We start from the raw sequence: 27,021 nt of genomic DNA, 5'->3' as shown, positions 1-27,021 counted from the left end.
TACCCCCAGAATTTTCTCACTGCCAACTGTTTTAAACAAGGTAGGGGACTCCTGAAAGTCCGATTTAAGAGGGTTGAAACGCAACACCTTGCACTTCTGCTCATTGCGGGTAAGGCTAGCTTGCTCGCACTCATTCTGAAAAAACGTGGGTAGACAAGGATCAAAAAGGGGGATCGTTGATTGGCCTTGTAATAAGTATTTGGGTAAGAATGACAGATCATGGACGAATTTATATCTGTCCTTGAAAGTACACGGAATGAATTTAATCACAGCGAGGAAAATAATTCCGGCTAGTTTAGTGCCCCGAGGGGCACCGCAAGCGATTGGGAGAAATGCAGAGTTTGAATCGTCTTCTCGAAGAGCGAGAACGCACTACTCCCGCTGGGAAAGAAAAAAGATATAAAAAAAAATAGATATAGATTATGCTTGGTCTGCGCTTAAGACTAATAGTTTTGATTTGATTTTGAGAAGAAATGAAGAATGTAACAACCATTTGACAACATTTTCTTAATTTATCGACAGTTTGGCCCCATAAAATTTCTGCTCGTAATCTGCATTTATTTTCTTCATAACACGGATTTTCCCATGTAACTCTTGAATTTCAAAATTTCCAAAAATGTTTGAGCAGCAGACCTCAATTGAATATGCTTTGAAAAAATTAATGACCCTCATTTGGGATTTTTGCCAAATGTTTGGGCTCCAGATTTCAGTTGAATATGCTTCAAGAAAATGAATGACGCTTCTTTAAATCTCAAAAAGTGCATTATAACATAAGTGATAACAGGTTTTGACATTTGAACAGGTTAACTAAGGCGGACATCAAATTATTTTAAGTCGATCATATTTGTATTCTTTTTCTTAAAACAAAATCAATCCGATAATGGTTAATCTTTGTTTCCCTTCTCAACAGGTAAACCGGTAAAAAAAAGATACTTGGATAAAAGAAAGCTTTGATATAATGGCTTGAACTTTTTCCTTGAGAAGATAAACGGGTAGTTTTCTTAGAACTAAGTATAATACAATATTATATAAAATATACGTAAATCAAAATAAAATGAAAACATTTGAAGTAAATAAAAAAGAAATGAAATAAAAAAGAAAAGAATATGAAATAAATAATAATACAATATAAAATAGGGTAGAATAAAAATTCCGAAAGAGCTGAACTCCTGGCTCTACCAAAATTACCAGGCGCTAGGTATAAGGTGGTGAAGCCATGAAAGTGTAACTGTGTCACACTTTCAATTCGCAAAAATACGCCAAAGTAAACCTTTCAACAACATTTCCTTTTAATCGTCTCTGTGAATCCCTGCCCCTATAATAGGGGTTTTAAGGATCATATCCTCACAATTACACTTACTCCAGTTCCATGGAAGGTATTGGGTACTGCACCTTTTGATATTACTAGAGTTCGATACAACGATCTATATAGTGTTGATCTGGATAGCTGTACAAATTGTTGTGACAGAAAAGAGGGTCTTAGCACCGTTAACTAATCAGCCATGAAACCTCATTCTAACATATATATTGACATAAAAACCCTTTCTATCGTGTACACTTGCTCGAGGAGACAAAGAAACACTTACAAATTGTAAAATGACAAAATATATAAATAACGACTGAAAGACCAAAATCAAAAGACACATTTTAGAAGAAGAACATCCAGACAAAAAAAATGAAATAAATTAAACAAGTATTTTTCGAATGTCTTTTAAATTAAGTTATACAGTGAAATCAAAGTTGCACTGTCAGGTAACATTATACGGCGTTAACATGATTTCTATTACCCCAGAAAACTGCTTTGACAAGCACTTGAACTATATTTCAAATCCCCCTCCCTGGATGGTAAAATACCGAACTGTTCAATGGAAAAAAGAAAATTGATTGTTTCAGAGTTGAGCTCCTCCTCAAATTGCTTTACTACTTATTACGAATTACGCATAAGCCTACGATCCTTATGCTATCAGATAATAAAGCCCAAATGTGGCAACTATTCTACCATCTAAAACTTTGCAGCAGATCTGCCCATAAGAAACTATTGTTTTTGGCAAGCTCTTTGGGTTCGTACTATTCAGTTTTACAATCCCAAGATGAGCTCCGATATCTTTTTGTTTCTCGTCCTCCCGGAAGATTATTTTCTTATGTGAATCATGTTTAATTAAAAAAGTGTAAATACCTGTCATTGTGAAGATTCCAACAAATAAGCCAATATTTCTACCAGCGAGCATCACCTCTTCTTCGCTTTCTGATCCACTTTCTCTCTTCCTTCCTGCCCATATTCCAACAAATAGAATTAGTAGGTAGAAAAATATTATTGAGATTATTCCTCCTATGTTAATCATCTTGGATCCTCAAAAGAAGGCGTTCTAAAATAAGGAGAAGTGAAAATTTATCTGACACAAAAAATTAGTAGGCAGGATAAATATTATTGAAATAGTTCCCCCTAAACTACTCAGCACGAACTCTAAGAAATTTAAAACATATATTCTAAGAAACTGATAGAAAATTTTCTTATGATTAATCCTATTATGTTAATAATTTTGAATTCAGAATAAAAGAAAAAGACAATTCTAAAAAAAACAAAAAAACAGCGATAATAGAACGAGATAAAAAGAAGAAGAAAGCCTAACATTAGCATATAGAAAACATTATTGAAACTATGTCTCCTGTATTCGTCCTCTTGAACCCTTAGACTCGTGATTCCCTCCGTGGGGCACAAACCCAACCTGTGGGGCATGGTAATATTTTGGGGGGTCATGGGCAGGATCTGCATCCTTGGCTGACTTTATTTTAGAACCTTTATTAAAAAAAAAATCATGTGAATGGCGTCACTGTCAAAGGCATTTAAAGAGCACAAAAAAGTGATAGTGTGCAATGTAGCGGTGCTTGAGCTTAGCTTTGTAATTCGGGGCCCAGAGATGGAACCTTGCTGTAGCAACACAGTGCAGGACCGACATAGGGACCTGAGTAGTCAAGAAGCGTCGTTAATTCGATTAACCTTAATTAAAACGTGGTAGTGTTGCAATAACATTATACATTGTATAAAAGGGTTGTGGGTGTAACGTAACCCATGTAACTGAGCTTCCATGTAACTCAACTCCATTCAACTGAATCCTCGTGCAACTGAACCCACTTTTAACTGGATCTACGTGCAACTCAACCTTACTTAACTAAACCCTTGTGCAACTAGACGCCTATGCAACTCAGCCTACGCATAGCCCAACCCTATATTTGACTTAACCCTCGTTCAAATGGACCCCCGTTTAAATCAATCTTCTTTTGACTTAACCCTTGTGTAACTCACAAATATTTAAACTAAGCCTTGTTTGACTGAACTCAACCCAAGGACCAAAAATAAGTTTGACCTAGTGCTGATTAGAAGATCAAAATACGCTTCTCACTTTGTTCGAACTTTGTAACTTATATTATCATTTGGGCAAGTTAAAATAATTTGGACTCAATAGAAAGAACCAGCAGAGCCGCAGTTGTAATTAATTTCTGGCACTGGCAACCAATGAAAACGCTTCTGTTTCAGAATGCTGCTTGTGTGTATCCTTTTGTGCAAAGCAAAGTTAATAATTACTCCATTCAAGTAGGACTTTATCCAGTTTCCATTTAAATGAGCAGATTTTGACTTCTTTCCCCGTACTTGGTCAAATACTATAAATTTTTTTTTATGTGTGACGGGGAAGAGGGAGGGTCATTGAATTTGGGCATAAGCTGTAAGATTAGAAATAGCTAGTCGGAGGTCAGTTTAGATAGAATGTAGTCTCTACTCTAGGAAAAGTCTATTCTCTATTCTAGGAAAAGTCAGAAGGAATTTAAAGAAAAATTGAGAGGTATTGGGAAAGAACCAAAGCTGTACAGGCTTAAAATTGTCTGCTGAAAAAAAAATCTAAAAGAATATTGTGACGGTAGTGATTATTATACTTGTAAGCCGGTTTGAATACTGAACCAATCGTCTTTTTTTTTAAATTTCGGGTAAAGTATGCTATGTAACATCAAACCAGTCACCAGTCAATGTACACCTTTATTAGGTGGGAGAAATAAAACACTAATTCCCAAAACCTCAGAAAGCTATCCATGTCAGTGCCCCTACGATGGTCCAGTGACTGGCTAGTGCTGGGGAAAAAGAGAAAGAAAAAGAAGACACATTCGAGTATCAAGCACTATTTGTAATTTCCATGAATTCTTTCGTAATTAATTTTAGTGTTTAAATAAAAATAAATAGCTTCTATTATTAACGAATCATTCGGAGGAGTTTTTTTTTACTTGATACTTTTGCTTGATACTTGATGTTTTCCGAAACTTTTTTTGCTTTTGACTTGAAAAGTGACTGGGCAGAGGAGTATTTAAGGGGGATAGGGATTTCAAACACTAGTATGAGATTTTTCGATCATGGAGATTTCGGTGCTAGACCTTTTATGGTTTCAAGCCCTTACGCTCCAGAAATGACACTAAATTGGATTTTGGTGCAATAAGGCTTTTATGATGGTGTTGTCATGAGGAAATTATAAAAAGCGTTTATATGTGAATATGTATATATATATATATATATATATATATATATATATATATATATATATATATATATATATATATATATATATATATATATATATATATATATATATATATATATATATATATATATATATATATATATATATATATATATATATATATATATATATATATATATAAAATTTTGTAAAATTTTATATAACAAAATCTAGATACTACCAGGGGACATCAGGGTTTTAGAAATGTCTCGGTGGGGTATGGTTCGAAATCTGTTGGGATAGAATGCCTTATACGAAGAGAAAGAAAATTCTAAGAAGATAAAAGAACAAAAACCAAGAAACCGAATTAGCACGAGGGAGGATGTTCCCTCCTTGGTCCCCCAGTTTTTACGCTATAGCTTTAAAGTAGTTTAAAAACACTTCTTATTCCAGTTCAAAACCCCTTGTGTTTAAGCAGTTGTTCTTAAAGAACTTAAATCTTTCGCAGAAAAAATACGGAATAGCATATACTTGTATATTAGGGCTTGAAACCTTTGCAACAGAGCTATCTGGTATGGTGGATTCGATGAAAGATCTTCATCAAATTCAGTTGCACTTTTGGGAGTGTTTTCTCCCCTATTCGAAAGTAACTAAAAAATTAAAGAATTTTATAGATGGGATCACCGTAAAAAGTCAATTCTTTTAATGAATATATTGTTACCAAACTCCTTTTTATAGAGGTTGATTTACTTTTGGCACGAGTCACTCCTTACCTACAGTTTTGTGCCACGAATTGTGTAGCATAGAAACATAAAACCCAATATTTTCAGTTTAAATTCAATAAAAACTTTCTCCCACAATTTGCCCCTCCCTCCCAGGGAGCGAAGAACTAATGTGGCGGGTCGCTCCAAACCCCCAATATCTCAAGATTCTTCTCCTCAAGATTATTCTTCCGCCTAAGTATAAAAGATAGTTAAAGTGATTGAGCATAGTAGTGCAGTACGTGGAAAATGATCCAGTTGTTGAGACAGTTGTAATTTTTTTTGCTCGTGAGATGGCAATTGAATTATTGGCCAAGTAACTGGCCAAATAAAATGATCTCCTCTGACAAAACGTATTGATTGAATTCAACTTAAAGCTTTCACAAATTTCTCACACAACCTTATGTAAAGCACGAGTGTGAAAACTGCCTTTTTAGTTGTTATTTTTTTATACAACTTACCCAAAAGTTCATCTGAACTGCAAGCTATTTTACTTCTAAAAATTTTATAGAAGGAAATTACAGATTAATTCCGCTCATGCACTTGTACAAGTGATTTTAGTCATTCTGAATCGCAACGATAAATAAGTCTTGCACCCCACTTGTTACTTTCTTAATTGAAAATGCCTTAATTTTCCAAATGAAAGCTGTATAAAAAACGTCAGAAAGTTACCAGCTATCCCCTACAACGCTTTCCATGTTTCGCCTTAAAGTTTTTCCATTTACTTTTCCAAGTTTTTCCAAAAGGAATTGCAACATAATTCAGGTCACGCACCTATCCTCTTGAGTTCTTTGCTCATTCCGAATTTCACAGATAAATCAATTTATCGGATGTGTTTACTCTATACTATTTCAATGACAACCTTTTGTCTTACTCTTTTTAAAACATTAATAAAAAAAAATTCCGAGAAAATAAGTTTTTCAAAGAAAAGTAAAGGCCATTTTAAACTTAAGCTCAGCAGATATAAATACCTTTTAAAATTCAAACTCAAAACGACCAGAAATTAATATTAAAGAATAAATGAAACCCAAAACGAACAGAAATTAAATAAATAATCATAGCAAAAACATACAACAAGTAAGTATATAACTGAATAAATAAATCTTAAAGCGAGTAATGCTTAGATTGAATATGAAAATCAAGCTTAAGACGAAAAAAAAATTTTCCTATTGAAGTAAAAATGAAACTTAAAACGAACAGAAATTAAATAAACAATCAATGCAAACAAACATACAATAAATATTAATGTAAATTAATAAATAAATCTTAAAACGAGTGAAACTTAAATTGAATAGGCAAATTAATCTTGAAACAAACAAAAATCACGACAAACAAGAGTTTGGGTATAATCTCCTTCTCTTACTGTAAAAGTCTAAAACCTACTAAGTCATTGGCGCTTTACTGAAAACCAATTTTGTGACAAATATTTTCTTTTGTACTTATCTCTGAAAATAAACATTAAAATTATAGTAACATTTTTACTGATGAGCTTTCATCAATTAATATCATTATACATCAAATATTCAGTTTAATTTAGTAGCTCTTTTTAAAGTTGTTAAAGACGAATATAGTTTTCCTACAAATAAGGGATTGGATACTGCCTCTTTTCCTAAATGAGAATAAAAATCAAAAGCCTACTTCGTTATTGGAGCTTAACAGAAAACGGATTATATTAAAAATACTTTATTTTACAGTTCTTACAGCATTGAGATTAAAAATACAATTAAAGCGAAATAAATTCTTTAACTTATTTATCTTACAAAAATTATTATTATTATAAATCAAATATTCATTTTGATGTTTTTTATAATTTCAAATATTTTTCAAGACGAATATAGTTTTCAGTAACGCGCCAATGACGCAGTAGGTTTTAGACTTTTACAGTGAGAGAAGGAGGTCATACCCAAACTCTTGTTTGTGGGGATTTTTGTTTGTTTCAAGTTTAATTTGGATATTCAATTTAAGTTTTACTCGTTTTAAGATTTGTTTATTAATTTACATTAATTTCGATTGTATATTTGTTTGCATTGATTGCTTATTTAATTTCTGTTCGTTTTCAGTTTCATTTGTACTTCAATAGGAAAATATTTTTTTCGTCTTCAGCATGATTTTCATATTCAATCAAAGCATTACTCACCTTTAGATCTATTTATTCAGTTATATTATTACTTATTGTATGTTTTTGCTATGATTATTCATTTATTTTATATACGTTTTTGGTTTCATTTATTCTTTAACAGTAATTTCGGTCGTTTTGAGTTTGAATTTTAACAGATATTTGTATCAGCAGTGCTGAGCTTAAGTTTAAAATGGCCTTTACTTTTCTTTGAAAAACTTATTTTTTCAGAAAGTCTTTTTTAATTAATTTTTGCTCGTTTTTGATTGCAAGAATTTCAAGTTTTAAAAATTCCTTAGTTCAAAATCAAACTTAAAAAAAAAAATCCAATATTCATCAAAGTATCAAAACTGATATCAAAGTAACAATATCAAAGTGAAAAAATGGGTTTGTGTCAACCTCGGAGTTTTTATTATCGGATGTTTGAACTATTTTTAACAAAATTGCTATCTCTTTATCGGATGGGTTTGGGGAAAAAGGGCGTGGGGGGACTAGATTAAGCTTCGGTCTCTTTTGACTCTTTAAAAGTGAACTAGAACTTTTTATTTTCAATCAAATGAGCCCTCTCTGAAGTTTATACGAGTATCCCTTCTATAAGAACTATATAAATCCTCAGAGTATAACTTACAACGCCTGTCCCTGGGCCCTGGGAGGTTGTGTCAACCCTGGATTTTCAATATCTGATGGTTGAACTATTTTTAACAAAATTGTCAGCTGAAATTTTTATCGGATGGGTTTATACTTCCAATACGCCCAAAGGCGTAGAGGACGGGAGGGGCTAGTTGCCCTCCGATCTTTTCCACTCTGAGAAAATGAACTACAACTTTTACTTTCCATTCAAATGAACCCTCTCTGAACTTTATACGAGTATATGTTCCATAAGAACCATATATGCCCCCAGAGCAATACTTACAACGCCTTCCCTGGTCCTGGGGGGTTGTGTCGACACAGGAGCTTTTCTTATCTGACATTTGAACTATTTTTAACGAAATGACCATACGTAAAGCAGTTTATCTATATGATCTTTTAACTATTTTTAACAAAATGTCTACCTCAATTTTTTTTATCAGATGCAATTGGGAGAAAGGGGCTTGGGGTACCAGTAGCCCTCTGATCACTTTTGACTCTTAAAAAGGGCTGAATTTCAATATCCAATCGAATGAGCCCTCTCTGAAGTTTATACGAGCATCCCTTTCATAAAAACAATATATGCCCCAGGGCATAACTTACAACATCTGCCCCGGGCCCTAGGGGGTTGTGACGACACCTGAGTTTTGGTTATCTGGCTTTTGAGAAACTTTTAACTTTATGGTTATCTTACAATTTTTATTGGATGCATTTGGGGAAAAGGGGTGTGGGGGGCTAGATGACCTTCAATCTCTTTTGACTCGAAAAAACTTAACTAGAGCTTTCAATTTACAATAAAATGAGCAATTTCTGAATTTTTTACGAGCATCCTTTCAATAAGAGCCATATATTCCCCAAGGGCATAACTTACAACACCTTCCCTTGGGCCCTGGGGGACTGTGTAGACCCCTGAGCTTTCGTTATATGATCTTTGAACTATTTAAAAAAAAGCTATATCAAAGTTCTTATCGGATGGGTTTGAGGAAAAAAGGGCATGGAGGGAGGGTGGGCTAGGTGCCCTCCAATCTCTTTTGACTCTTAAAAAGTGATCTAGAACTTTCAATTTCATTTCCAATCAAATGATACCTCTTTGAAGTTAATACGAGCATCCCTTCCATAAGACCCATATATACCCCCAGGGAATAACTTTTAACACCTGCCCCCGTGCCCTGGTGGGTTGTGTCAACACCGGAATTTTTGTTATAGGATCTTTGAACTATTTATAACAAACTATCTATCTTAAAATTCTTATTGGATACATTTGGGAAAATAAGGTTTAAGGGGGGGAGGAAGCTGCATACCCTCCAACATCTTATGACGCTTAAAAATTGAACTAGAACTTTCAATTTCCAATCAAATGAGCCCTCTCTGAAGTTTATACAACAATATTGTCTATACAAAACCTTATATGCCCCCAGGGCATAACTTACAACCCTTGCCCTGAGGGCTGTGGGGGAGTTGTCATCCTCAAAGACCTAATTTCCAGAACTTATAACTACGTTTAATAAAAGGGCTGTCTCAAAATTTTGATTGGATGTACTTGGGGAAAAAGTAGGCGTGAGACGGGGGTAAGTTGCCCTCAAATCACTTTCGACTAATAAAAAGGGACTAGCCCTTTGAATTTCCAAGCGAATGAGCCTTTCTTGAAGTTTCTACGACACTGCCTTCTGTAAAAACCTTATATGCCCCAGGGTATAACTTAAAACTCTTCAACGCCTCGTCCGCTCCTCAACGCCTCGCTCTTTGCGCTAAAGTTTTTTATTGTTTAAAAAATAGAGTTATGAGAAAGTCAAACTTTAGCGTAAAGAGTGAGGCGTTGAGGAGGGGACATCCCCTTTCATCAACCGAATAATTTCTGTTCGTTTTAAGTTTCAACGTCGTTCCTTACTTTCAGATAAAAAAAACTTGTTTTTTTGTTTAATTTTTGAACGTTTTAGAATCAATGCAGGTTTTGATTTTGCCTCACGGTACATGAATAATTAGAACAAAATTTATATATTAATTTTTTTTTTATTTGGTTAAATGGCTTTCTCGAAACTTAAATGGCTTTCTAAAATTATTTAAGAACGTTTTTATTAGTAATAAATACACGTAACTTACGAATTAACTTACGTAACGAACTTCTATATCATAGATTTGTAGTACTTATTTTAGGGGGTTCGCCCCCTAGTCAATACCTTGCTCTTTAAGCTAAAGTTCGAATTTTGTTCCAATTCTTTAGATATGACCCCTTAATCACAGAGGCCGTTAATTAGAATAAATAGCTCTTATGAAAGTACTAAAAAATCTTTGGCTTAAAGAGCGAGGTATTGACTAGGGGGAACCCAATCATATACGTAATATTTTCTGTTCGTTTTAAGTTTTGATGTTGCTCCTTACTTTCAGTTTAAAAACTTTTCTTCTCTTTTTGAAAAAACTTTTCTTCTCAGTTGAAAAACTTTTCTTTAATTTCTGATCTTTTTCTTTAATAATGAAGGGAAATCTGGCGTCCCCTTCATAGCAATGTTCCTTCCCCCATGAAAAATTCCTTCATGAAAAGATCCTCCCATATAACCCTCGACCCACCCACCACACCTACCAGAAGAAATTCCCTCTGAAAATTTTTGTATACTTCCCAATAACCAATACTATATGTTAACATTGGGTAAAGTTCATAATTTTCAGCCCTCCCCCGGGAACTTCGGGGGATTAAGTCGTCCTAAAAGACATAGTTATCATATTTTCGACCATGCTGAACAAAATGGCTATCTCAAAATTTTGATCGGTTGACTTTGGGAAAAAAATGAGCGTGAGAAGGGGCCTAGTTGCCCTCCCTTTTTTTGGGGTCACTTAAAAAGGGTACTAGAACTTTTAATTTCCGTTCAAATGAGCCCTCTCGCGATATTCTAGACCACTGGGTCGATACGATCACCCCTGGGAAAAAAAAAACAAAACAAACAAATAAATAAAGACGCATCCGTGATCTTTCTTCTGGCAAAAAATACAAAATTCCACATTTTTGTAGATAAGTGCTTGAAACTTCTACAGTAGGGTTCTCTTATACGATGAATACGATGGTGTGATTTTCATTAAGGTTATATAGCTTTCAGGGGTCTTTCCCTCTTTTTTCTAAAATCAGCCAAATTTTCTCAGGCGCGTAACTTTTGTTGGGTAAAACTAAACTTAATGAAACTTATATATTTGAAATCAGCATTAAAATCTCATTTTTTTATGTATCTGTTGGTACCAAAATTCCTTTTTTTAGAATTTTTAGATTACCACGAAATGTTTGAAAATGTGGAATTTGTATTTTTTTTATTTTCAAACAGTTCGTGGTAACGAACTGTGAGTAAGGAGCGACCCGGCTCAATGGTAACCGAAACAAAAAAAAACGGAATTTTGATACCAATAGATACCAATACCAATATATTATATTATATTTATAAACTTAAGAAATACTGTCTTGGCCATACGACACTAAATGTGAGCTCTCAATTGCTGAGGCATCATATATTGAGTTATTTAATCAAACAGTTCGTGGTAACGAACTGTAAGTAAAGAGCGACCCGGCTTAATAGTAACCGAAACTCTAAAAAACGGAATTTTGATGCCAATAGATACATAAAAAGAATCAAATTTTAATGCTGATTTCAAATATATAAGTTTTATCAAGTTTAGTGTTACCCATCAAAAGTTATGTGCCTGAGAAAATTTGACTTATTTTCAAAAAAAGGGGGAAAGACCCTCTAAAAGTTATAGAAACTCAATAAAATTCACACCATCATTTTCAGCGTCTCAGAGAACCTTACTGTACAGGTTTCAAACTCCTATGTACAAAAATGCGGAATGGGGATTTTTTTTTGCCAGAAGAAAGATCACGGGTGCGTGTTAATTCTTTTTTTTTCTAGGGGTGATCGTATCGACCCAGTGGTCCTAGAATATTGTTGGAGGGCTCATTGGAATGGAAATTAAGAGTTCTAGTGCCCTTTTTAAGTGACCCAAAAAAATGGAGGGCAACTAGGCCCCCTCCCACGCTCATTTTTTTCCCAAAGTCACCTTATCAAAATTTTTAGATAGCCATTTTGTTCAGCATGTTCGAAAATATTATAAGTACGTCTTTTAGGATGACTTAATCCCCCGAAGTTCCCGGGAGGAGGGCTGAAGGTTATGAACTTTACCCAATGTTTACATATAGTATTGGTTATTGGGAAGTATACAGTACAGACGTTTTCAGGGGAGATTTTTCCTGGTAGTGGAGGGGGGGGGGCGGGGGTTATGTGGGAGGATTTTTCCATAAAGGAAGTTTTCATGGGGGAAGGGAAATTGCTATGAAGGGGACGCCGGACTTCCCAGCATTATTTAAAAAAAGATCAGACATTAAATATAAAAAAACAAGTTTTTCAACTGCAACAGCAGCAACATCAAAACTTTAAACGAACAGAAAATATTACATATATGATTAGGTTCACCCGCTAGTCAATACCTCACTCTTTAAGCCAGAGATTTTTTAGTACTTTCATAAGAGCTATTTATTCTAATTCACGGCCTTTGTGATTAAGCGGTCATTTTTAAAGAATTGGAACAAAATTCGAACTTTCGCTTAAAGAGCAAGGTATTGACTAGGGGACGAACCCCCTAATATACGTATTAGAAATATATGAATATAGAAGTTCGTTACGTAAGTTAATTCGTAAGTTACGTATATGTATTACTAATAAAAACGTTCGTAAATAAAATTAAACAAGTTTCGAGAAAGCCATTTAACCAAATAAAAGTAAATTAATAAGAAAATTTTGTTTTAATTATTCATATACTGTGAGCCAAGATCAAAACCTGCATTAATTCAAAAACGTTCAAAAATTAACTAAAAAAACAAATTTTTTTAACTGAAAGTAAGGAGCGACATTAAAACTTAAAACGAACAGAAATGATTCCGTATATGAAAGGGGCTGTCCCCTCCTCAACGCCTCGCTCTTTACGCTAAATTTTGACTTTCTCACAACTCTAATTTTTTTAAACAATAAAAAAACTTTAGCGTAAAGAGCGAGGCGTTGAGGAGGGGACAGCCCCTTTCATATACGGAATAATTTCTGTTCGTTTTAAGTTTTAATTTCGCTCCTTACTTTCAGTTAAAAAAAACTTGTTTTTTTTATTTAATCCGAAGAAAGATCACAGATGTTCGTGTGTGTTTTTTTTCCCAGGGATGATCGTATTGACCCAGTGTTCCTAGTATGTCGCGACAGGGCTCGTTCAAACGGAAAGTAAAAGTTTCGTTTTTTAGAGTTTTGTTTACCATTGAGCCGGGTCGCTCCTTACTTACATTTCGTTACCATGAACTGTTTGAAAAAGAAAGAAACCTGTCACTATGCTTTCAATGTGCAGGTATTCTATTTGAATTTTTTTCTGGCAAGAAATTTCTATTTCACAGTTGCTAAGAATCTATAGATTCTAAATTAAATTCTAAATTTTTTTTTTGGGGGGGAGGATTTTAAAAAAAGAGTTGAGTGATATAGAGAGTATAGGGTCTTATTGCTAAATCTAAAGAAGGGTTTGGAGCAACTCGGTCCAACAGTAACTGAAACTCTAGGAAAAGATTTTGATAATAATTAGTACATCAGAAGATCTGAATTTACTGCTGATTCCGAGTATATAAAATTCATTAAGTTTAATGCTATCCATCAAAATTTATGATCCTGAGATAATTTTCCTCATTTTTGAAAAAGGGATCTAAATACCCCCAAAACCTAAAGGGATCTAAATAAAAATCAATCTATTAGATTCAACATATCAGACAATCATAGCGTAGAGTCTCCTTTTCATAAAAGTATAAATTTTTTTTTATCTTTTGTCAGAAAAAAACATAGATTCCTGTTTTTGTTACAAATTCGTGTTTTCTTGCCTCCAGATGTGATCGTGTGGATTCAATAGTCTTAGAAGATCAGGAGAAGCCCCATTCAAAGGGAAACTAAAATTTTTAGTGCCCTTTTTAAATGACCCAACATATTTGACCACCAACGCCCTTTTTCACCCTGGGGAAACGTTATAAGTTTCGTAATTTGTCCATTGCTTACAGTAATTGTAATTGGGAAATATACAGACTTTTTTCGGGAGGAATTCTCTGCGTGGGGGGGGGATCTTCCAAGGGGATGGATTTTGTTTTCAGGAAAGTTTCTTGGGGAGCTGGGTGCGATTTTCCAGGGAAATTTTCATGGAAGGAATTTGCTGGAATTCCTACTTTCTCTATGGTTACTGTGTCTTACGGGCGTAGGGAATGTTCCGAGGGAAATTATCAATAGGGAGGGAATTTTCAGGGAAAATTTTCCATTGGGGGCGATTTTGTGATGAAAATTTTCCACGAGGATTTCAGATATTATCTTATAAAATGATCAGAAGTTAAATAAAAAAAAAGTTTTTCAAATGAAAGTAAGCGTTTTACTACACGCTAACGCAAAGATGACGAAATGTGTGGCTGTTTGCAGCGATTAACCTCTCGAGATCTTCCATAAGGGCGAAAGAGTCGAGCAAGTATCATGCTTCCGACACCTTGGCAGTATAGTTGAAGAGAGAGGCAACATAGCTAAAGAGGTCCAGACCAGAAATCGGATGGCACAGACTGCCTTGAATCGGCTCTCATCAATATGGAAAACTCCAAAATTTTGATTAAGGCTCAAAATGAGACTCTTTAACAGCAACTTGAAGAGCATACTGCTTTGCTCATGTGAAACCTGGAAACTAGACCAAACTCTAGAGAAACGTCTGCTCGCCTTTGAGAATTACTGTCTGCGACGATTGTTGCACGTTCGCTGATACCACTGAGTTATCAACGAACAAATACGAACCCGTACCATACAGCCACCTGTCACAGAAGAAATCAAGAATAGACGTTGTCGCATTCTTGGTCACGTATTACGCATGCCAAACAGTAGACTAGTAAAAATGACGTTCCAATGTAATCAAAGGGGCTCAAGACGCACAGGCAGGCTGATGAATACTATACGCGGGCGTACGAAAAAGACCGAGCAACAATAAACACTGCTATTGTGCCAGACTGGGCGGATGTATTAGATGCTGCCCAGCATCGAGAAGAATGGCGGAGTCTCACCGATGCCCTCTGTGCCCTGGATGGCTTTGGAGGAACTAAGGTCTAAGGTAAGGTAAATATGACTAGTCTACAAAAAAAAGTTAAATATGGAAAAATCCTCTGATTAGAGAGCAGAAACAATAACAAAATATTTGGATATTTCGGTCACATACACAGTGGCTGTCCTCAGTAGATAAACTAAAACAATACAAATGAAACATCCGCATTTATGCAAAACAAAGTAAATACATATTATTTAGTGCTCTAATTTTTTTTTCCAACACAGTTACAGAAGCAAATCTCTTTGATATCTTAGTTTTCGGTTCATTGGCTCAATTTGAAGGAGAGTGTTCATTCTCAGGTGAAATATCCAGAGGTTTTGGTTTTTTTTTTCTTTGTCTAATAAAAGGATTTGTCCCTATTGAACTGTTATTCGTAAGTCATGAAAAGGCAGTGTGGTCTTCGAAAATAAATATGACTAGTCTATTTAATAAATACCCACTAGAATAGCCTTTCTCACTTTCTAACTAATTTTTGAAGAAGGACAAGATTTGCACTTTCGTCGCGGAGATGAAAGTCTTTGATGTCTTATGCTTTTGAGTTCTTTGTTTTATGTCTTTTAAAAATGATTGTTTTATTTTTTGTGATTTTTAATATTTTTTGTTTAAAAATCAATGTTTTATGTTTTTTAAAATAAGGATCAACATTGAGAATTTACCGAAAATATTTTCGTGCATCAAAAACAATTAAATAAAAAAAACAAGTTTTTTCAACTGAAATTAAGGAGCGACATTAAAACTTAAAACAACATAAATTATTCCGTATATGAAAGGGGCTGTCCCCTCCTCAACACCTCGCTCTTTACGCTTAAAGTCTTTTATTGTTTCAAAGAATAAAGTTGTGAGACAGAGTCAAACTTTAGCGTAATGAGTGAGGCGATGAGGAGGGGACAGCCCCTTTCATAAGCGGAATAATTTCTGTTCGTTTTAAGTTCAATGTCGCTCCTTACTTTCAGTTAAAAAACTTGTTGTTTTATTTATCTTCTGACAGTTTTCGAATTAATGCAGCTTTGATTTTGGCTCACTGTACATGACTAATTAAAACGAAATGTGCATATCAATTTTAGTTTTTTTGGCTAAATGGCTTTCTCGAAATTTTGATCTGACGTAGCTTACGAGTTAACTTACGAAACGAATTTCTATATTCTTAAATTTTTATTACGTATATTAGGAGATTCGCCCCATATTCAATACCTCTCTCTTACGCTAAAGTTCAATTTTGTTCGAATTCTTTAAGAATGACCCCTTAATTAAAACGGTCGTTAATTAGAATAAATAGCTCTGATGAAAGTGAAAAAAAAAACATTAGTGCAAAGAGTGAGGTAATGACTAGGGGGCAAACCCAATCATATATGTAATAATCTCTGTTGGTTTCAAGTTTTGATGTTGCCCCTTGCTTTCAGTTGAATTTTTTTTTTCTGATCATTCTTTTTAAAATAATTCTGGGAAATCCGGCACCCCCTTCATAGCAATGTACCTTCCACCATGAAAACTTCCTCCGTGGAATGATTCTCACACATAACCCCCGACCCATCCCGCCAACTACCAGAAAAAGTCCCCCCCCCCTGAAAACTTCTGTATACTTCCCAATAACCGATACTATATGTAAACATTGGGCAACGTTCATAACTTGCAGACCTTCCCCCGGGGACTCTGGGGGATTAAGTCATCCTCAAAGACATAGTTGTTGTATTTTTACACCATGCTGAACAAAATGGCTATCTCAAAATTTTTATCAGGTGACTTTGGAAAAATATGAGCGTGGGAGGGGGCCTAGTTGCCCTCTATTTTTTAACTACTTAAAAAGGACACTAGAACTTTTAATTTGCGCTTGAATGAGCCCTCCCATGATTTTCTAGAACCACTGTGTGGATACGATCACCCCTGCAAAAAAAGAAAGAAAAAAACAACAACAAATAAACACGCATCCGTGATCTTTCTCTTGGCAAAAAATACAAATTCCACATTTTTGTAGATAGGAGCTTGAAACTTCAATGGTAGGGTTATCTGATACCCTGAATCTGATGGTGTGATTTTCATTAAGGTTCTATGACTTTTACGGGGTGTTGCCCCCTTTTTTCAAAAATAAGGCAAATTTTCTCAGGCGCTTAACTTTTGATGGGTAAGACTAAACTTGATGAAATTTATGTATTTGAAATCAGCATAAAAATGTGATTCTTTTGATGCATCTATTAGTTTCAAAATTCCGTTTGTCGGAGTTTCGGTTAATATTGAGCCGGGTCGCTCCTTATTTGCAGTCCGTTACCGCGAACTGTTTGATATTGTTAAAACATATTCATATTTGACGTAAATTTTCAAATTGAGTTGTTTTCTAAGAGACAATAGCTAGGTGAAAATCAGAAATTTTTGGACAGGGGTACATTCGAACACAAGTATTTTTAATGAAATCTAAGTGAAAGAAAAAAATCCGTAACAGGTTGAGTTGAACCCTCATCTCTTTTACTATCTCTAGATGAAATGGGACGGTCTTGCTTACAAATCTGGTTTAGGAATATAGGGAAAATGTTTGTGACTCTTTAGATAGTGAAACTTCCAGCCTTTATAACAATAAAAGTTTCAAGTTGTTTAACTTCCATCATTAGACTGTAAAATACATTTTAGAAAAATGCTTCATGTTAGGGCACCCTAGGACATGTATTCTGAGGTGTCCTAGGACACTTCTGGCTCACTGTGTCTTAAAGTAACCTGTCAGACTACTACAAATGAATAATATATCCCAATTAGATATAAGGCCTGTTCTGTTATTCCTTCTGATGTTTTTTTTTCACAGGTGATATAAAATCCCGTAATTGTTTCTCAGACTACTGAAGGGTTGAGTGGAAAGCCTGGAAATGCATGGATTATGGAGAATTTTTTTGTATATTATCTTGGGAATTGAGAGTCACCAGTCTATCAGTAATCTAGGGATCCTATCTTGATTTTAATGGCCAATAGAAAGCAATAATAGCTGTTATCTGATTTTCTATGCCAAGCAAGAAGGAATACACCATCAACACCTCAGACACTGCAGTCTCTTGAAGTATCTGTATACGATTCATTAAAGACTTCCTAGTCTCAGACAAATGAGAACTGGCTGAGACTTCCCCCTGGTCGATCGGTGACAGAGTCTGAGATAACACAGCTGCTTGTTGTTGCTTTTTCAAAAACCTTCTTTCTATCAAACATCACCAAAGGATTCTCCAAGCCCGTCATTTTACAACTTGACGGTAGTGTGACAAGAGAGTGAATTTTTGTTATTTTTGTAGCAAAAAGACGTGGGGCCTACTGTCTCCATTCAACCCACTCCCGACAAGGGACGCTTGCCTGATCCTGTGGAGCTTTCGTCAAGTCAAAGTTAAAATGCTGTGAACGATGTTACCTCATTTGGCCAGCAGGAAGTCATTGCATCTTTTCCCATAAGGAAAGCTTTGAAAAAAAGTTTGGAAGGGAACCTGGTGTAATAGATGTCTTGATCTCTACTGAGTAAAAGGTGAGGTCTAAGCTGCTAAAAATGAGCTAAAGGTAAATAATGAAAAGAATGATGTACAGAAGAATAAGAAAGAAACTCGAGCAGAAAAGGACAAGATGTCGAAGAAGAAAAGCAAGAAGCGGATAGTATTCAGTGATTATATCATAATTGAGGTAGAAGCCCGTGACTTTGAATACGACGACAATTTAGATGACTGCTTCTGCTCAGAATATCGAAAAATGGCAGAAAAGGAATGTAAACTTCCCAATAAAAGCTATACGGATTTCATCCCTTTGAAATATACATAAAGTGTGGTTGAAAGGTGAGTAGTGATAGGTCAAGCTGTTCAACAAGACAGTCTCCCCATATAGCTATAACAGTTTCAAGCGCACAGTCCCCGCATATAGCTATAATATAAGGTAGCAGAGTGTCTCCCGCCATACAAGCAGACAGTACAATGACCGGATTCAGCCTACCATGAAAATTCGTGCTGTTCACGATAACATTTTTCTGTTAAAAGTCGTGAGTGTTTTCATGGATTGGTGATTCGTTTCCTGGTATGACTTTATGAAATTCTGTATGTAAATTAATTTGTTTGGTGTGGTTGATTTATGTTTAACCTTGAACACTGGTATAAATACTCTGACAATGGCTTATTTTATCAGTTCAAAAGTGGCATTTGAAATACAATGATGGAGTCTAACAAAAGGAATATTGATGAAAGCTACACGCAAGGAGTAAGTTATTCTTTTATATTCTTAGTGGGTAAAGAAATTAATTCTAATAAAATTTATCGGGTGATTTATACAGACCCCATTATAGTTAACAGAGAGTTAAATATTGTTACAAATATGTAACACATATGTAACAAGGTTCATGAAGAAAAACCAGCATGCAACAAGTTAAACATAGAAAAAAAAATCAGCGCGCAACAAGTTCCATGGAGAAAATCAGCTTCAAGAGGAGAGAAATCAATGTGCAAGTTTCTCAATGAGAAAAGTCAACATGTAACAAGTTTAACAAACCACAAGAAATATACAACAACTTTCAATAATAAAATCAGTATGTAGCAAGTTCCTTTAACAAAATCAGTTTCACGAGGAGAAAAATCAGTGTACGAGGTTCGCAAAGAGAAAAAAAAAATCAACATGCAACAAGTTTCACGAACAAAAAAAAACAGACAGCACACAAAAAATATTCACGATAAAAAAAACATGCATGCAGTGTGTTCCATGAACAAAATTAGTTTCAGGAGGAGAAAAAAATCTATGTACATGTTTCAACGAAGACATTGATTTTTTTTCTACCTAGTGAAACTAATTTTGTTCATGGAATTTATTGCGTGCATATTTCATTGTTCGTGATCCATGTTAAAGGTTGATTTTTCTCTTCATGAAACTTCTACAATGATTTTTTGCTTGCTGTTTTTTTTATTCGTGAAACTTATTACAGGTTGATTTTTTCTCTTTTTGAAACATTTACATTGATTTTTTTTCTCCTTCTGAAACCAATTTTTTTTCAAAGAATATACTGCATGCATATTTTTTTAATCGTGGATTTTTTTTTGTGTGCTGAAAGTTTTTTTTGGTTCGTGAAAGTTGTTGCATGTTGATTTTTTTTTCTCTTTGCGAAACTCGTACACTGATTTTTCTCCTCGTGAAACTGATTTTGTTCAAGGAACTTATCGCGTGCTTATTTTTTTTTGTTCGTGAAACTTGGTGCATTTTTCTCTTCATGAAACTTCTACCATGATTTTCCTCATTGAGAAAACTGGTTTTGTTTATAGAACGTTTTGCACAATGATTTATGCTCGTGGAGCTTGTTGAGTGATGATGTTTTTTTCGTGAAATTTGTTACAGTGTGATTTTGATTATGCACTTCTCGAAACTTTTACATTGATTTTTCTCTTCATGAAATTTATTTAACTAGTGGAAGTTGCTGCGTGCTGATTAATTTTTTTTTATTCTTGAAACTTGTTGCAGATTAATTTTTTCTCTTCGTGAAATATCTAAATTGATTTTTTTCCGCTCATAAAACTAGTTTTACTCACGTAACACACAACAGGCATATTTTTTTGATAGTGAATATTTCTTTTGTGCTGACTGTTTTTTTTTTGCTCGGTCATCATGTTGTATGTTGATTTTTTTTTATCTTTGCAAAACTCGTACACTGATTTTTCTCCTAGTGAAACTGATTTTGTTCAAGGAACTTTTTACATGCTGATTTTGTTAATAAAACTTGTTGCATATTTTTTTTGGTTTGTATAACTTGTTGCATGTTGACTTTTCTTATTGAGAAACTTGTATATTACTTTATCTCCTCTTGAAGCTCATTTTCTCCATGGACCTTGTTGCGCGCTGATTTTTTTTTTGTATGTGTAACTTGTTGCATGCTGGTTTTTCTTCATGAACCTTGTTACATATTGATTTTAATTTTTGTGAAACCTATACATTGATTTTTATCCAAATGAAACTCGATTTGTTCATGGGACTTGTTGAATGTTATTTTTTTTCGTGAAACTTATTGCATGTTGTTTTTTTTCGTGAATTTTGTACATTAATTTTTTTTATTTTTTCCTCGTGAAAACAATTTGTAGATGGAACATGTTGAGTGCTGATTTTTATTATTCCTGAAACTTGTTGCATGTTTTTTTTTCTCTTCGTGAAACACGTACATGGATTTTTATTACCCAGTTAAACTGATTTTGTTCATGGAACTTATTGTTTGCATATTTTTTTTTTCGTGATCCATGTTAAAGGTCGATTTTTCTCATCGTATAACTTCAATAATAACTTTCCTCATTGAGAAAACTGGTTTTGTTCATGGAACTTGTTGCTCGCTTAGTTATGTCCTTGGAACTTGTTGAGTGATGATCTTTTTTTCGGGAAACGTGTTGCATTGTGATTTTGTTTATTCTCTTATCGAAACTTGTACATTGATTTTTCTCTTCGTGAAACTGATTGACTTTTTTTTCTCCTCCTGAAACCAATTTTGTTCATGGAGCATACCACATGCATATTTTTTAATTGTGGATTTTTTTTGTGTGCTGACTGTTTTTTTTGTTCGTGAAACTTGTTGCATGTTGATTTTGTTTTCTCTTTGCGAAACTCGTACACTGATTTTTCTCCTCGTGAAACTGATTTTGTTCAATGAACTTATCGCGTGCTGATTTTTTTTTCGTTCGTGAAACTTGTTGCATGCTGCTTTTTTTCTCTTGGCGAAATTTGTACACTGATTTTTCTCCTCTTGAAACTCATTCTTTTCAAGGAACTTGTTGCATGATAGTTTTCTGTTCCTGAAACTTGTTGCATGTTGATTTTTATCTTCATGAAACTAGCTCATTGATTTTTTTTTCTTCTTCTCTTGAAGCCAATTTTTTTCATCGAACTTGACCGTGCTGATTTATGCCTGTGGAAAATGTTGAGTGATGATTTTTCTTCGTGAAACTTGTTGCATGCTGATTTTTTCTCTTTACGAAACTTAAACATTGATTTTTCTCCCTGTTAAACTGATTTTGTTCGCGGAACTTGTTTAGGGCTAATTTTGTATCCTTGAAACTTGTTCCATGTTTATTTTTTCTCTTCGAGAAGCAAATACAGGGATTTTTGTCTGCACAGTGAAAGCGATTTTGTTCATGGAATCTGTTGTATGCATATTTCTTTCTTCGTAACCTATGTTCAATTTTGATTTTTCTCTTCATGAAACTTCTAGAATGATTTTTTGCTTGCTGTTTTTTTTATCCGTGAAACAATTTCTGAGACCACACTGGCTAATCATGATAAAACAAAAAATCGTGAAGAAAGGAAGAAAACGAGGACAATTAACAGCCAGTGAGAAAATTGAAAAATTATGCAAATATTTCGGTCAAGACCTCCGCTTGACCGTCCTCAGTGCAGAATAAAACTGATAAAAATTTAAAAACCAAACCTTAAAATAAAAATACCAAACTAAAATTGGACGACCCTTTCCTAGTAACGGTGAAAGGGTAACTAAATAAAAAAAACAAGTCTAAATGGCATTTCAAAATTTCATTTTTCGTAAAGCACTTTTAAAGGCTGATCGCTTTCCAGTTTGATTGTTATCGGAGACTCTATTCGATTGCACAATATAACTTTGTGGATGAATGTAAAAACGATCAGAATCAATAATTTTGTCATAAATGGGACTTAGAAAAATTTCTCCAGTGTCTCTATTGAGAGCTACCTTTTGGTGAATGTGCTTTTTTATTTCAACTGCCTCCCTGAAAACTTGCGTGAGACCTTTAACGGGGGCACCGATAGAGGCCTCGTCAAACAAAATGAAATGGTGTGGATTCTCGTACACATGTTGCGCCAAGGCGGAATCAAAAACCTCAGGCTTTTGGCGTAACCTCATTGCCTTGTCGATTGAGGACTTGTGCTCAGATAACCTCTCCCCCGATTGCTGTTGGGTTCTACCAACATAAAAACAGCCACAAGACCAAGGAATTCTATAAACACCACTACCCAGAATGGGGCTGGTTTTATCTTTGCCATTGTTAAAAAAGTTCTGTGTAAGATTTGAATTTTTAAAGGCGACGCTAAGTTCATGTTTTTGAAGGATTCTTTTCAATTTGTCACTCAATTTTGGAATGTAGGGTAGAACAGTGAAAAGTTTATTATCATCCACCAATGGGACGGTATCTGTTGGAGCTTGTGGACCTGATGCACTCCCCTCTGCCTTTTTTCGTCTTCTGTCTATAATGGTCTGAAGTAATTTTATAGGGTAACCATTGCAAAATAAAATGTCCTTAATATAGTTCAATTCTGAGTCTATGTGAGGCTCTGAGCATATTCTTATTACTCGGTCAACCAAAGAAATAACAACTCCTCTTTTTATGCAGGGAGAGTGGTTGGAGGAAAAATGCAAATACCTATCGTTATGCGTAGGCTTTCTATAAATGGAAAATTCAAGGCCAGGAGACTTATTGAAAATTAAAACATCTAGGAAAGGAAGTTTGTGGTTATGTTCTAGTTCTAAAGTGAACTGAAGGTTAGAGTCCAAAGAGTTTAGATGAGTTAAAAAGGAGTTAAGTGACTCTCCTCCATGCTCCCACAGAGAAATAATATCATCGACAAACCTACCCCAGAAACGGTGTTTCATCGGAAAACTTTCCAGAGCAGAGATTTCTATGAATTCCATATAAAAAGTTGCCAAAAATGGTGAAAGACTTGTACCCATGGGTAAACCCCTAATTTGGGTGAAAAATTGATTATTATATCGGAAATATGAGGATATAATTATCATTATCACCAGGGCTGATAAAGGAAATAAAATTGTTATCCTTGATAAAACTTCATATAATACAAAAGTTACAGATATTTTATCCGACACCCATACTTACAAGCCCATAGATTCAGACCCCACCGGTAAGTTCACCCGTTTAGTACGAAAGGAGCTAGGAATTTTGCAAACTGAAAGACTTATTACTCCACAAATGTATACATTATTTTACCCTAAAAGTTGTTCAGCTCCTAAATTTTACGGGCTCCCAAAAATCCACAAAAATGGAGTCCCTCTACGCCCAATTGTGGCTTCTTATAGCTCTCCGACTGCCAGATTGGGGAAATGGTTGTCAACCCTTTTTCGCCCCCTTATGAAAACACAAACTTCATACATAAGAAACTCAGTTCACCTTGTTGAAAAATTAAAAGACATTGAAATAAAAAAAGATACAATTTTGGCCAGTTTCGATGCCATTTCTATGTATACATCTTGCGACATTAAAAAATGTGAACTAGCTCTTCAAAGGAAATTAGAAGATAATATTGATCAAATAGACTACAAAACACTGGATATAGAGACTATTATGCGTCTCGTCCGTCTTTGCAATAGTTCCTCCTCGTATTTCCGATACAATAATCAATTTTTCACCCAAATTAGGGGTTTACCCATGGGTACAAGTCTTTCACCATTTTTGGCAACTTTTTATATGGAATTCATAGAAATCTCTTCTCAGGAAAATTTTTAGATGAAACATCGTTTCTGGTGTAGGTTTGTGGATGATGTTATTTCTCTGTGGGAGCATGGAGGAGAATCACTTAACTCCTTTTTAAATCATCTAAAATCTTTGGACTCTAACCTTCAGTTCACTTTAGAACTAGAACATAACCACAAACTTCCTTTCCTAGATGTTTTAATTTTCAATAAGTCTCCTGGCCTTGAATTTTCCATTTATAGAAAGCCTACGCATAACGATAGGTATTTGCATTTTTCCTCCAACCACTCTCTCTGCATAAAAAGAGGAGTTGTTATTTCTTTGGTTGACCGAGTAATAAGAATATGCTCAGAGCCTCGCATAGACTCAGAATTGAACTATATTAAGGACATTTTATTTTGCAATGGTTACCCTATAAAATTACTTGAGACCATTATAGACAGAAGACGAAAAAAGGCAGAGGGGAGTGCATCAGGTCCACAAGCCCCAACAGATACCGTCCCATTGGTGGATGATAAGAAACTTTTCACTGTTCTACCCTACATTCCTAAATTTAGTGACAAATTGAAAAGAATCCTTAAAAAACATAAACTTAGCGTCGCCTTTAAAAATTCAAATATTACACAGAACTTTTTTAACAACGGCAAAGATAAAACCAGCCCCATTCTGGGTAGTGGTGTTTATAGAATTCCTTGTTCTTGTGGCTGTTTTTATGTTGGTAGAACCCAACAGCAATTGGGGGAGAGGTTATCTGAGCACAAGTCCTCAATCGACAAGGCAATGAGGTTACGCCACAGGCCTGAGGTTTTTGATTCCGCCTTGGCGCAACATGTGTACGAGAATCCAAACCATTTCCTTTTGTTTGACGAGGCCTCTATCGTTGCCCCCGTTAAAGGTCTCACGCAAGTTTTCAGGGAGGCAGTTGAAATAAAAAACACATTCACCACAAGGTAGCTCTCAATAGAGACACTGGAGAAATTTTTCTAAGTCCCATTTATGACAAAATTATTAATTCTGATCGTTTTTACATACATCCACAAAGTTATATTGTGCAATCGAATAGAGTCTCCGATAACAATCAAACTGGAAAGTGATCAGCCTTTAAAAGTGCTTTACGCAAAATGAAATTCTGAAATGCCATTTAGACTTGTGTTTTTTATTCAGTTACCCTTTCACCGTTACTAGGACAGGGTCGTCCAATTTTAGTTTGGTGTTTTTATTTTAAGGTTTGGTTTTTAAATTTTTATCAGTTTTATTCTGCACTGAGGACGGTCAAGCGGAGGTCTTGACCGAAATATTTGCATAATTTTTCAATTTTTTCACTGGCTGTTAATTGTCCTCGTTTCCTTTCTTCGCGATTTTTTGTTTATTCGTAAAACTTATTGCAGGTTGATTTTTTGTCTTCGTGACACATGTACATTGATTTTTTTTTCTCCTCCTGAAACCAATTTTGTTCATGGAACATACTGCATGAATATTTTTTTAATCGTGGATTCTTTTTTGTGCTGACTGTTTTTTTTTGTTCGTGAAACTTGTTGCATGTTGATTTTTTTTCTCTTTGCGAAACTCGTACACTGATTTTTCTCCTCGTGAAACTGATTTTTTGCAAGGAACTTATCGCGTGCTGATTTTTTTTCGTTCGTGAAACTTGGTGCATTTTTCTCATCATGAAACTTCTACAATGATTTTTCTGATTGAGAAAACTGGTTTTGTTCATGGAAGTAGTTGCACACTGATTTGTGTTCGTGGAACTTGTTGAGCGATGATCTTTTGTTCGTGAAACGTGTTGCAGTGTGATTTTGTTTTTTCTCTTCTCGAAACTTGTACATTGATTTTTCTCTTCGTGAAACTGATTTTATTAATGGAAGTTGTTGCGTGCTGATTGTTTATTTTGTTCGTGGAACTTGTTGCTTGCTGTTTTTAATTCGTGAAACTTGTTGCAGGTTGATTTTTTCTCTTTGTGAAACATGTACATTGATTTTTTTCTCCTCCTGAAACTAATTTTGTTCATAGAACATACTACTTGCAAATTTTTTTGATCGTGGATATTTTTTGTGTGTTGACTGTTTTTTTTTGTTTGTGAAACTTGTTGCATGTTGATTTTTTTTCTCTTTTCGAAACTCGTATACTGATTTTTCTCCTCGTGAAACTGATTTTGTTCAAGGAACTTTTTGCGTGCTGATTTTGTTAATGGAACTTGTTGCATATTTTTTTTGGGTTCGTGTAACTTGTTGCATGTTGACTTTTCTTATTGAGAAACTTGTACATTAATTTATCTCCTCTTGAAGCTCATTTTCTCCATGGAACTTGTTGCGCGCTGATTTTTTTTTGTATGTGTAACTTGTTGCATGCTGGTTTTTCTTCATGAACCTTGTTACATGTTGATTTTAATTTTTGTGAAACCTATACATTGATTTTTATCCAAATGAAACTCGATTTGTTCATGGGACTTGTTACATGTTATTTTTTTT

The 27,021-nt window shown here is 34.6% G+C and overlaps 1 protein-coding gene across 1 annotated transcript in view; it reads right to left on the bottom strand.

Moving 5' to 3' along the window:
* The window catches only part of ChT (choline transporter), a 182,593-nt gene that overhangs the window by 104,680 nt on the left and 50,892 nt on the right, over positions 1-27,021 (bottom strand). The window contains exon 2 of the mRNA XM_089099523.1: positions 2,177-2,366. Within this exon, the coding sequence (XP_088955649.1) occupies positions 2,177-2,342 (166 nt within the window). The 5' untranslated portion in view covers positions 2,343-2,366. The remainder of the gene's footprint in view (positions 1-2,176; positions 2,367-27,021) is intronic.

Source organism: Artemia sp. Qi Xiang Cuo, chromosome 13 (assembly GCF_049724085.1).
Source record: "Artemia sp. Qi Xiang Cuo chromosome 13, ASM4972408v1, whole genome shotgun sequence".
NCBI classification, from domain to species: Eukaryota; Metazoa; Arthropoda; class Branchiopoda; order Anostraca; family Artemiidae; genus Artemia; species Artemia sp. Qi Xiang Cuo.
Note: the sequence above shows the minus strand (reverse complement) of the source record. Positions and strands in the feature narration are given on the sequence as shown.